Source organism: Neolamprologus brichardi, chromosome 14 (genome assembly GCF_056152115.1).
Source record: "Neolamprologus brichardi isolate AB-2024 chromosome 14, ASM5615211v1, whole genome shotgun sequence".
Classification (NCBI taxonomy): Eukaryota; Metazoa; Chordata; class Actinopteri; order Cichliformes; family Cichlidae; genus Neolamprologus; species Neolamprologus brichardi.
This window is the reverse complement of record NC_142117.1, coordinates 1,498,429-1,511,168: the sequence shown is the minus strand read 5'-3', so window position 1 is coordinate 1,511,168 and position 12,740 is coordinate 1,498,429. Positions and strand designations below refer to the sequence as shown.

At 43.7% G+C, this 12,740-nt stretch overlaps 1 protein-coding gene across 1 annotated transcript; it reads right to left on the bottom strand.

Moving 5' to 3' along the window:
* Nucleotides 1–284: 284 nt before the first annotated feature.
* Nucleotides 285–6,013, bottom strand: LOC148098697 (protein FAM151A-like). The gene is made up of 10 exons (XM_087850592.1): nucleotides 5,877–6,013; nucleotides 5,562–5,719; nucleotides 3,571–3,711; nucleotides 3,314–3,463; nucleotides 3,084–3,246; nucleotides 2,722–2,779; nucleotides 1,224–1,313; nucleotides 988–1,064; nucleotides 736–872; nucleotides 285–475 (listed from the first exon to the last, which is right to left on the bottom strand). Exons 1-10 carry the CDS (start codon nucleotides 5,939–5,941, stop codon nucleotides 285–287), a joined length of 1,230 nt encoding a protein of 409 aa, XP_087706718.1. The 5' UTR covers nucleotides 5,942–6,013.
* Nucleotides 6,014–12,740: the final 6,727 nt, after the last annotated feature.

The window sequence follows — 12,740 nt, the reverse complement described above, 5'->3', positions numbered from 1 at the left end:
CTGCCACCAAGAGTCACTAAGAACATCATCCTGATGACCGATGTGAACACAAAGGTTCAGCTGCCACATGACGTCATACATCAAGTTCACTTTAAAATTACCTTGAGAAAAACCTCATGAGGGATCTCTGAATGCTTTTTGGCACAAATGAGGCAGTTTCTTGGTGTTTCTCGCCACAGTGCCACACTGTCATTCATAATGTTACCACCAGATGTCGCTAGCATATGTAAAGTACAACTTTGAGATCGTGCTTTGCCCGGGCGTTTCAGTCTGGCATGTTAAAATCAGGTTATAAACCCTGAGGTGTAAAACGTTTGTGTCAACCTGCCTGAAAGCCGATGGAGCAGGGAGGCCCGGCCGGTGACGGGAAGCAAAGCCACAGCCAGGCGGTTCATGAGGTCTGAGCTGTAACCTGGGTGGAGAAACTCCATCAGATCTCCTCCAGGATAGAACCTCCTCACGCTGTCCTTCTTACCTGTGAACACACACAATGAACGCAGGAAGAACTAAACAGAAGCAAACTCTTCTTCATCTCAGAAGCTTAAACAAATACACACAATGAGCAAAAGGTTTAGTTTTCAATGATTTTTCTAATAATGTTTTTCTTTATTCTTCAATAACAGTCAGAAAGAACTCACTGAAAACAAATCTGTTGATTTGAATAAATCACAAACACAATTATTATTTTACCCAAACACAATCTGTGTAAATCTGCTCCACATAAACGCTCCTCACCTACAGCCTGCTTAAATTCTGACAGCGTGGGTTCATATATGTCATAGTAGACTTGCCACGGGTGGGTGTTGTCACGGACAAACAGCAGGTCGCTAACGCTGGGGTTAACAGAGCCCTGCCACAAAGTCAGGCTGAACCTAGACACAAAACATACCAGTCAATCTGTGGCGCTCATGGACAGACAGCAGCCCTCAGTTACTGGTTTGCAGATTTTCAGTCATTGCCATAGTAAACTTGGAAGTTATCTGTTACCGTGGTGACTGGTTGAGGAGCCAGCTCAGGTGCTGCCAGCCGCTGCGAACCAGCATGGCGTGGACTTGGAATGTCACCTAAGAGATGAAACGTTGAACAGTCAGCTCTGCCTTTCTCCGACACCTCAGAGCGTTCTCATCCCAGCACGTAACACACCGACGATTTGTCCCAGGCGTGTTGGGATGGGAGCGTGTCGAACACCTACTGGGACCACTGAAACCTGGATTCACACTCACCCTTTGAGGTACGTCTTTGATCATGTTATACATTTCTTCCACCATGGCTCTGGAGTAGGTTTCGTTTGTGAGCTGGTGAATGTAGAGTACCTAAAGAAATAAAGCAGGTACAGCTGTTGTTCAGTCAAAAATATAAACCATGTGTTTACCATCTCCACTGGGTTCAGGCCAGGTGACTGTGGAGGCCTCCATCACTCTCCTTCTTGGTCAAACAGCCCTCACACAGCCTGCAGGTGTGTTTGGGGTCATTGTCCTGTTGAACAATACATGATGGGATGTTGCTGCAGGATGCTGTGGTAGCCATGCTGGGTCAGTGTGCCTTCAGTTTAAATAAATCTCCAACAGTGTCACCAGTAAAGCCCCCACACCAGCAAACCATCAACTCCATGCTTCATGGTGGGAACCATGCATGTAGAGACCATCCATACACAAAGTGGAACCAAAGGTCTCAGATTTGGACTCATCAGACCAAAGCACAGATGGTCTAATGTCCACTCCTCGTGTTTCTTGGCCCAAACAAATCTCTTCTTGTTGCTTTTCCTTAGTCGTGGTTTCTTAGCAGCTGTTTGACCATAAAGGCCTTATTCCCACAGTCTGCTCTGAACATGTAGAGATGTGTCTGCTACTGGAGCTCTGTGTGACATTTATCTGGGCTCTAATCTGAGCTGCTGTTAACTTGTGATTTCTGAGGCTGGTGACTCGGATGAATGTATCCTCAGCAGCAGAGGGACTCCTGGTCTTCCTTTCCTGGGGCGTCCTCATGTCAGACAGTTTCATCCTAGTCTTGATGGTTTTTCTGACTGCACTTGGGGACACATTCAAAGTTTCCGACTGACTGACCTTCAGTTCTTACAGCAATGATGGGCTGTTGTTTCTCTTTACTTAGCTCATTGGTTGTTGCCATAATATGAATTTCAACAGTTGTCATATAGGTTGGTACACAGCTAACAGCCCTGACTTCTGCACAACACGACTGAGGGTCCCAACACCACCAATGAACCCTGACAGGCTCACCTGTGAGGTGAAACCATCTCAGGTGACGACATCATGAAGCTGAGAGAAGGCCGCAGCTCTGTCAACAAAACAAAGGGCGCCTACTTACAGGAATCTAAATACATTTAGAGTTATCATTTTTCCTTTGCTACATAATTCCATATATCTTGCTTTGATGTCTTCAGTATCTGCAGTGTAGAAAGTAGTAGAAATAAAGAAAACCATTAAATGAGAAGGTGTCCAAACTCTTGATGGGTAATGTATGTCAACATTAATCCAACTGTCTTTAATTTTAGGGATCACAAGAACATAAAAGCTGTTTTGTCTACTTTAGCTCAAAGGATTGTTTTGAAGCTCAAAGTTAAAATTCTTCTTTGAATTCTCTCATAAATGTCAGATCAGGATTCCTTGAGTCTCTTCCTGTTTCTGACAGGAACATTCCCAGAGCCTCGTCACATGCCTGCTACAGTGGTTCAATGGGATTCTTACTGTGAGCATGCTATACCTTCCATCCAGGAGACAAAGTCACATCTGGAAACTTGTCCTGAACGAGCTCCAAAAACCTGAAAAAAGAGGGAGACATGGACTGATTCTTACATAGCGCTTTCCTGCTCTCCCAAGTTCTCCACACCACACTCACCCAATCACTTTCTTCTAAGCTTTTTAGTGCTTCCTAACTACATTCATGCTGAGATCGGAGAGCAACCTGGGGCTAGTATCATGCCCAGGGACACTTGGCACGCAGACTGGAGGAGCCAGGGATCGAACCACCAACCTTCCGATCAGTCTTTAGATGTTAGACATTTTCCCTTCCTAACTCTGAACTCTGTCCGAGGGTCTGTGTCCGGTCTAGCTAGGATTTCATACCCGCTTCCATTGACTGGAGCTACAAAGCTTGGGACGTTGGGGCCTCTGAGGATGTCTGCATTCAGCCACACAGGTCTGTTTATTCCCTTGTTGCTTTCTTTTTGTTTAAGCAGGTCCAGTGACAAACCCACTGATTCCAGAGCCTTAAAGTCCAACTTGATGCCTGCAAACAAACACGCCTTTAAAAACTGATCTGATGGATGTTCTGTGGAGACAGCTCTGATCTGTACCTTTTCCAGAAGCCAGTACAGTATCTAACCATTCGTCGAGAGTGTTGTCACTATATATGTCGGGAGGGTGTGCCATGATCGGCACTGGCTTTTCATCAGGGGTCCCATAACCCATGAGAGTGACGTCAGCTTCCAAGATCATGGTGTCACCTGAAAAGATGACAGGAGGCGGTGTTTTGTCTGTACCTGACTGTAGGTTCAGGCACCAACACCATCAAATAATGCAGTGTTGTCTGTGTGAGTTTGGGTGTTTTTACCCATGAGCGCTTTGTACATGTCCTCCTTGCTGTTGGCTCGGTGAAACCACGTAGCCAAAAGGCCGTCCGCTTCACTGATGTTCCCCGTCTGCACCAAGTACTCCAGCATGTCTCCACCAGAGAACGAGGCAGAAGAAGGAGCTGAGGGACACGATTGGACAGCAAGACAGTGACAGAGTCATAGGTACGTAGTCCCTGTCACAGCAGAACTGGGAGCTTTCAACTCAAACAGCCGACGGTGTGTTTTTGGGGAGGCTGCTCTTTGTTGGGAGAGCAGTTTGTTTAAAGTTCATTCATTTCTTCAGCTTAAAGATTCTGTTTAAACCCATCCCTGTCATAGTCACACAGTCAACTCCAGGTCTCTGCATATAATTATATCGTTTCTTTTTTGTTTGTTGCCCAATAAAGACGTCGAAATGCTGCTTTGTGGCAAAACTGGTGCCAGACTTGAATTTTGATGGTTTGTGTATGAACTCTTTGTTTGAATGACATCAACCCCAGACTCAGAAAAAGTGTAAGTGGTCTCAGTGTTTTTGACAGTAACAGCCCTGTGACATCATTTAGCCATCAGCAGGTTATCAGGTTCATATAGATGTAGGTCGAAGTGCAAAACACCCCATGTTTTACTATTTTTACATCAATATATTAATTCTACAAGATAACAGCTACAGTAGCCACCTCTTATTTCTTTATGTTTTCCTAGGAAAATACTAAATGGGAGCAATGTATGAAACATGCAGCCTGTACAGGTCTAACGAGCTTCAAAGATTTGGTCCAAACAGCCTAACCTGTCTCACACGAGCTCTCGTCTCTTTGGGAATATTTAACCTGAAGCTCCAGGTCCAGTGTGGCCAGTCCACAACAATGACCCACTGTGTGTTTTTCTATCATGATATGCTTTTACTGCACTGACAGTGTGTTTGGGATTGTCAGCATGAAGCCATTGTGAGACAGATGGGATTTGAAAGTCTGCACTGGCTTAACGCTGCAGATACGCATGAATGCTTTTTTCTTAGTGTCTTTTTTAAAGAAGCTACTGTCACATATTACTCAAAGAGACCAAGGTCTGATAGCACAAAACACATTGTGTAACATTATCTTTGTTACATTTCATGTCAATTGATTCAAAAGTCACACAGTTCAAAGCAGCCGTGTACTTTTTGTCCACATGACTGTGGTCCTGTCATAAGACCAGAAGCCAAATGATGAGCACTCATGCATCATGGCATTGCAATGAGCTGCAGTATGATATCAAATGAACTTTGATCACTGTAACCACTGATTTTAGCAGCAGCAATATAAAGTTGTGATGCTGACACAGCGAGTATTTAAGTGTCACGTTTGGAGAAGGCCCACTGCTGGAGGCTGCAGCACCCTGTGAAACCCTGCAACACTGTGGGCTGTTTCACCTGTGCAAAGACATCTTACTGTCACTGTACACTCAGGTGAACTCTACATGCAGTAGGTATGTATGTCACAGCACTGCCAGTCGTGAACTTTGACCTTCCATTCGACTTTCAGAACCACGGCTCAGCCTACAGTCTGTGTTTGGCCTTATTAGACAGACACGGTGAAGAGGAAGGAGGGGGACACACGCAGCAAAGGGCCGCAGGTCGGACTCAAACCAATGTGGTCGCCTGCTCCAACTAAAGCAGGTCTTTGAGATACAGGTAAAAGGTTAGGTAAAAGCAGTAATGTCACAGTTTACTGATGGTATACATGACAGCAGTTAAAAAATCCTGAACTGAAATATTTGGAAGAACTATGGTGCAAATAGAAAACAAGAAACAAAGCTTTGGCACGTCTGCTCAGATTTGACTGTTGTTCAGATCCAATGCAGAGAAAATGCTTTGAAGAAAGGCCACAGGTGGGTAAAGGCTGCTGCATGGTGATGAGTAATAAATACATTTACTCAGGTACTTTTCATCATCTGGATCATAAAGTTGCATCATTGTTTTATCATTTATATCGTACATATTGTAAAAATGTACCTGACGTCTTAGTGAGCAGCACAACAGGCACAACGATGACAGTCAGCAGCACGATGAGCACAACAGCCACAGACGACATTATCAGCAGTCGTTTGGGCAGCACGCCACGCTTCTTTTGACCTCGCTCCACTCGCTGATCGTCAGCCTCGGGCTCCGTCCTGTGGGAATACACGATTAATGCTCGTCTGTCTATTCTGTGTTAGAAGCAGCATTTCAGCATGTTGTAGAGGTTTACCTGAGCTTACATGTGCATGTCTCACAAGTGTACATGCTGCTTCATCTATTTTATTAAAGAGCAACTGATTTGTCTCCAACCTGTTTTGCTTTCCTTCTGATCCTCCAGCAGTTCGTTCATCTCTCCTTTTAGCCTCTCCTGCCATTCTCACACGTCTTTCTCCTCCTGTCCAGGTTCAAATGTCTAAGAAGTAGGAGACCTCAGGGAGCGCTCACTCTTCTTTTATACGATCCTTTATCTCAGGTGCAGAGAACAGTTTTCCTTCTGATAAGGCACACACACTCTTCAGTGTCCACTTGCTGCCTGACGAGCTGTGAAGCTCTTCTGTTATGTAATCTTCACTGTTCTGTTGGAAGAATTGTGCATTACTCCACAGTGCCCCACGGAAACATGGGAGGGATTATGGCATGAACATTTTCACATTTCTACAAACATGTTACTTCCCACAGGTTCGTGTGTCAGCCATCTGTCTCATAGTTACAGCACTGGTTCCCAAACTTTTTCTGCTGCCCCCCCTTTGTTTTACAAGAAAAATGTAAGTAATCTGCAATAAATTACAGGTAGTAATAAAATAAACTACTAACTCTTTTACACTACGTCCACACCTACACGGGTGTTTTTGAACACGCAGCTGTTTCGTCCACGTAAACGGCGTTTCCAATCACCGAAAACAGAGATTTTTTAAACTCCTTTTTGCGTTTACGTGTGGACGAGGAATACAGAGTTCGTCACGCCACGTCAAAGGTATGTGCCTTTATTCACGTCACGCTGTGGCCACGTTATTGTTTACATGAGATGAATTGCAGAATGATAGAGACAAAATACTGTTAATCTGACTGTCTGCAGGTTTTACACACAGTTACTGTCCCTCCATTTACAAAGGCAGAGGCGTCACGCTGTGATTATTTTACTGTAGTTGTTTTTTCCTGTGTAATAATATTCAACATTGCTGTCAATACATTTTTCAAAAAATGTCTCTCTGTGCAAAATGGGTTTAAAAACATAAACAGCTGTGGGATCCTGTTTGTCTGTGATTTAAACAGCCCAGCGCTGCTCCTGATGAAGGGAAAACCAATCCTGCAGGGAGACCTACCTCAGCACTTGTGCAGGTGAAGCCAAAGGGAAGATTTGCTTCACCATATTTTTTAGTCTTTGGCTTAGAATGAAGTTGGTTTGGAAACAAATTCAGCGATGCTTCATCTCCTGCTTTGCGTTTGTGTGGGCGCCGTGCTAGCAGTGTCCAAGCGTTTTGTTTTTTTCCCTTTTCATACCGCCCCCCCTGCAATTGCTCTGCGCCCCCCCTAGGGGGCGGGCCCCACACTGGGAAGGTCTGAGGCTACGTCCACACGTACACGGTATTTTTGAAAACGGAGATTTTCCGTTTTCGTTTTAAAAAATAATCCCGTCCACACGTAAAGGCAGAAATGAAGGAAAACGCTGCTCGGAACATGCCAAAGCAGCAGTTGGCGCTATATTCCTAACCTGCAGAAATGTTGGCCAATCAGAAGTCTAGAAGTCTTGGTGGGAAACAGTAAACAAAGCTGGGGCATAGAAGCAGACCGAGTCGTATGTGTGGAGGGACAGTAACTGTGTGTGTATATGTAAGCATTTAAACACAGCAGAAAGAACAATTAACAGTAACAGTATTGTAGAAATTCATTTCACCGAAACAATAACGTGGCGCACAGTGTGACGTCAAAAAATGCGCACACCTTTGACGCTGCGTTTTCTGCGTTTTTCTCGTCCACACGTAAACGGAGTTTTCAAAAATATCCACCCTGGCCGGAGTTTTTAAAAATCTCAGTTTTCAGTGACCAAAAACGCCGTTTACGTGTGGACGAAAGGTGCAAACGCATAGAAAAATCTGCGTTTTCAAAGATACCCGGGTACGTGTGGACGTAGCCCCAGTTAGATTTAGGCTATGTCCACACGTTCTCGGTTCTGCTTCTATGCCCCAGCTTTGTTTACTTTTTCCCACCGAGGCTTCTAGACTAGGCGAACTTAAACCTATTTTATCACGTTACTTTAAACCTTTGCGGCCGTTTTATATACCAAAATAGTGTTTCTCACCCTCGGACGTCTCACTGGTGGTTCGGATCATCAGACTGAATCCCACCGCCGTGGACCAGGCCACCGGCCCAGACCCAAATTCACGTCGTGGGGCTCTCTCCTCGTCTAAGAGGGCTGTGCACAGACTTCGGTGCTGCTCCCCACGGCGTCAGGAATCAGTGCTGGATCCTGGAACAGAGTCACAGATAACAGTTCTGATATTTTCTGCTCCGGCTACGAAGGACCAAATAATGTCAAGAGATGTATTCTAAAACACTTCTTCAGCTGAGAATCAGAGAAACACACATTTTTCTTGCTAGCAAGGGCAGTCACCAGAGCGCACGCACAAGAGTGAGGCTCAGAGACTCGCGCTGAGAGACTGCCCTGGTCTTTATTTATACATCAGTGGGTGCTTGTTCCTTACATTGGAATGTGGAGGTGTACATGTATGTGTGTGTGTCAGAGTGTGACCCCATAAACGACTTCCCTTAACCTGCTAGTCTGGAAAATCCAACAGTTCATCTATATGTAAAAAGGCACTTAGACTAAAACTGACATAGCTACGTTAATCCTACTGTAAAACAATAAGACAAGGTACGACCTTTCCCGTGCTCCTAGGATGTGGGGGTGAACGCCAGAGCACTCTGGAATGCACACAAAGCTTTTGCAGACAATTAAGGATCGCACATCCAATCACTACCATATGCAAACTTATATTATTAAAAGATTATACTGACTACTAAGTACAATTTTCCATTGACACCTAGTAAGCTATCGTACTTTTTCCTTTGGGAAGGTACCATCTGTGCAGTCTGCAGTTCTGTTGAAGAAAGATGTTGAATCTTTTTAATATTTCTTGAAAAATAATTGATTTCTGTGCATTTTTTCCCCACACTGCATCAAATTAAGGTTGATTACGTCGATTAAGCATCATGAGGTGGGGGGTGGTTCCCTATTTTTTTTTTTTTGTTACTGGGAGTTGGACCCTGTTAGTCAGTTTGCTTAATATTTACGCCAAGTACTCTTTAAAATACCAGAATAGGGAGGATGGAGCAGGTTTAAGTTTATTAGATTGATCAGTGCTGCTGAACTATGAAATATTTTTTTGCATACAGGTCTAACAGAATAGCTTTAGTGTTTTGTTTTTTTTAAACTTGAGTATGAACAAAATGGCAAAATGCAGCAAGATATTAAAAAATCAGTTTTATTGATTAAAAACACTATATCGGATTCATATCGGTATCGGACATAAAAAAGTGGTATCGTGCCATCTCTAGTCACTATGGCGACTCCAATAGGGTTACCTGTCAACTGTGGTGTATGTATGGTGAAAGTCCCTCTTTTTGCTCCTCCCCTCACCTGTGGATGGACGGTGCTGTTACCGTGGTGACAGCTTGGATGTGTTTCAGTCCTGCCTGGTTATCACTGCAGGAATCTTTACTTTCACATTTATTACAGGTAATAACTCTGATTTTTCTGTGTATTATGAACTAAATGTATCCTGATACACACAGAGATGGATGAGCAGAGGTCACATGATGAAAGAACAAACATGGAGTCTTTGATTTATTTAGATATTTATTGATGAATGCAAACAAACCCTGACACTGAACCATCACCGAGCTTTCACAGAACAAACCTGATCACATGACCTGCTGACCCAAACAGTGAAAAGCTCCATGGCAACAACAACAAACACCCTCACATATGTTAACAGAGGCTGTTAGAAGCACAGAGTCTTTACAGTCTTTCTCCTGTTTGTACACAGATCTCTGCACATCTTCATCACAGTTACTCACAGACGTGCAGAGTGTGTGGATATCAAAGCTAAGTTTCCACCATGTTTGTAGTCTGTACTGGGACTCATGGAGCATCTCTCTATGAGCACTCAGTGCTTTAAACAGTGAGTCCCAGTTTAACCAGCAGCCTTCACACCACACATCACACAGACATGGAAACTTCAAACCCTCAGACTGAAGTCACTGGCAGTCTCTGGCACCAGCGACTGCGCTAACAAACACAGCAAACAGTGAAGGTTTGGTAGAGAAAGCTGGTTGGATAATACCAAGTCCGTGGCGGAGGAGGCGGGGTTACATTACTAGATGATTAAACATGAAACTATTTTGCTGATAATAATTGAAATGATTAAAGAAACTCATGATAATTCATAATTTTATAAACTGGAATGATGAAATTATATTGGCTGGATCTGATTATTGGGGGGTCGTAACCCCCCTGGAAATTACGCACCTGGTCCTGAGGTCAAATCCACCATCTTTGTTTCAGTGCTGAGCTTCATGTTCTCCCGTGTTTGTGTGCGTCCTCTCCGGTACTCCGGCTTCCTCCCACAGTCCCAACACATGCAGTTAGTGGGGTCAGGTTAACTGTGAGTGGTTGTGTCTCTGTGTTATTCCACCTTAATAAATGACTTCCTGTTAGCATTAAGTGCTTCTGTAGGACTTGTGGAGATCAGAGAAATATTTTACTGCTATTGTTCATGGTCATCATTGCTGGGTCTAAAGTCAGACCCCGCTGATCCCAGAACTTATTCCCGTGAAAGAAAAACAAGGCAACAGCGATCGATCTTTTCACTTGCAAGGGAGGCCTTGTCGGTATCTCAGCTCATCACAAATGACCTCCCCGACCGCCCCCTCTTGCCTCCTTTTATTGACAATGTTCACACAATAAAGTTCCCCACGTAACCCCCCTTGGTTACAAAGACAAGGCACTGTGTGTGTGTGTGTGTGTGTGTGTGTGTGTGTGTGTGTGTGTGTGTGTACTGCTGATCAAAGGGTCATATAACATAAAAGCACAGGAACATCCTTGGTCATAAAGAGGGTAGTCTCCCCCACACCCTAGATAACACAGTGAAGCCATACAAAGGGGAGCAAGTTTACCAACATCAAACAGACCTTCACAAGGATGTTCCTGTGATTAAAAACACTACTGCCCCCCTCCCAGAATCTTAAGGATCTGGGGAGGGGAGGACAGAAAGAATTCCTTAAAACAATGTACAAATGGTAACATAAAAATGACAAACATTTAACAATTCACCTTAACAATCATCATTACCATTGCATTAATAACATTAATAACATAATCTACAGCATTGATATTGTATTCAGATGTTTAAACATATTGGCACCCAATTAACTTTTATTACAGGTGCAGTTATAACCACTTTAAACTGTTGAGTTAAATCTATAATCTTAAATGTTTATATGCAGATTACATTGCATTATAAAAGAAAGGCTTAACTCTGAGTACACTCTGTGCCAAAGTAGACAGGAAGCGCAGGCTTTTGCAGAGCGTGCTTGTGAAAGTGAAACTAAAGCAGAGTCTAAGTGTGAGTTACTTTGAGGAGCTGCTGGGAGGATGCTATTTGAATAACCAGGTTATTCATTGTTATCTTTTATTCATTTATATCCTTTTTAGTAAGCTTTGAGTAGTGGCATTCATTTACAGCATTTATTCAATATATTACATATATATAGTTTTAGTAAACTGCTACACATCTGAGGGTGGCCTCTGTCTGGTTGTGAGCGTTAGTGGGTGAGAGGTGACACAGAGTGCCAACTTAGGTCAGGACACACACACACACACACACACTGTAGGTAGGCTTATGTTCTAGGTGAGAGTTCAGATATATTTTGTCGTAACTGCATTTTTGTGCGTGCAGAATTGCTAGTTTGTTGCAGAGCATGGCCCGAGGTTTTGGAGAAGCGAGAGCGAGATGAGCTACCAGAAGCACCTGTCACGGAGGTGAAGAAGATGCTCTTTTAAACTTTGTTAAAGTCGTTAACGGAACGTTTGTGGTTTTGAAGCTTATGCATATATTGTATCTGTTTGACGTATGAGGGGGCGTCATGAAAATAAACCTGATGGTATAAAACATCTGCTTGTGTATTGCTAGGCAGAGATCGATGCTGATTGTGTAACAGTGTTCATCTCTCACTGCGTGTGTGCATTAAAATCGTCGTTTGACCTAACCCTCCTGGATCAGTGTTGTTTGTGTCCCTTCTCAGTATCTGAACAACAGACTGATGTCATTTTCATGGTTGGATCATTTAAATGAAGCTGGACTCAGATGCAGTAAATAAGTTGATTGATCATTAATGAATAAAGCTGGTCAAACACATCACGTGGACACATGTGATTGTGTATTGTAGTATTGATCCCAATGCTGGTATTAGTCCTGGATCAATAACACTGGATGGATGCGTTCAGCATGGAGCCCCTGAGCTGTGTTACAGACAAACATGAAAACTGACAGGTCTGTGTCATTCACAGTCTGTAACACTTCTAAACAACAGAGGCTGACCCAAGTGCCTCAGAGCCAGGCACGCTCACATCACAGCTCTCTAAATAAGCCAGTTTCAAAATAAGAGCTGAAAGCTGTGTTTGCTTGTGTTAGCTTATTATTGTGGAGACTAACATTCAGTGATCATGTGTTCAGACTCATAATGATTACTCTCAGAAATCCTGATCTTTGTATTTACTGTGTGTTGGATCAATAACTGAGATTCATCGTATCACACAGCTGTGCTGCTGCTGCTGGTGATGTCAGCACATCTGGAACAATACGAGGTATCTGCTACCAGACTGAGCAGGACGTGAGACCTGTGGACTGTTTAAAGCTGTCCCTCCACAGCTCACTCAGACCTGATCCACACCTCAGTGATATTCTCTGACTTCCTCAGTAGAGACAGAAACCATTCAGATCTGGGACGATCAGCTGACTGATGATGTCACACAGACTGTGTTTTTCAGGAACAGTGATTCTGATGTGAGCCTGCTAGCTGACAGCAGACCTGATGAAACCACATGTTCACATCTGTGAGGACAGACTGGACTCTTTGACTGCACCTTGGTTCTCCTCAGAGGTCTGTACAGGA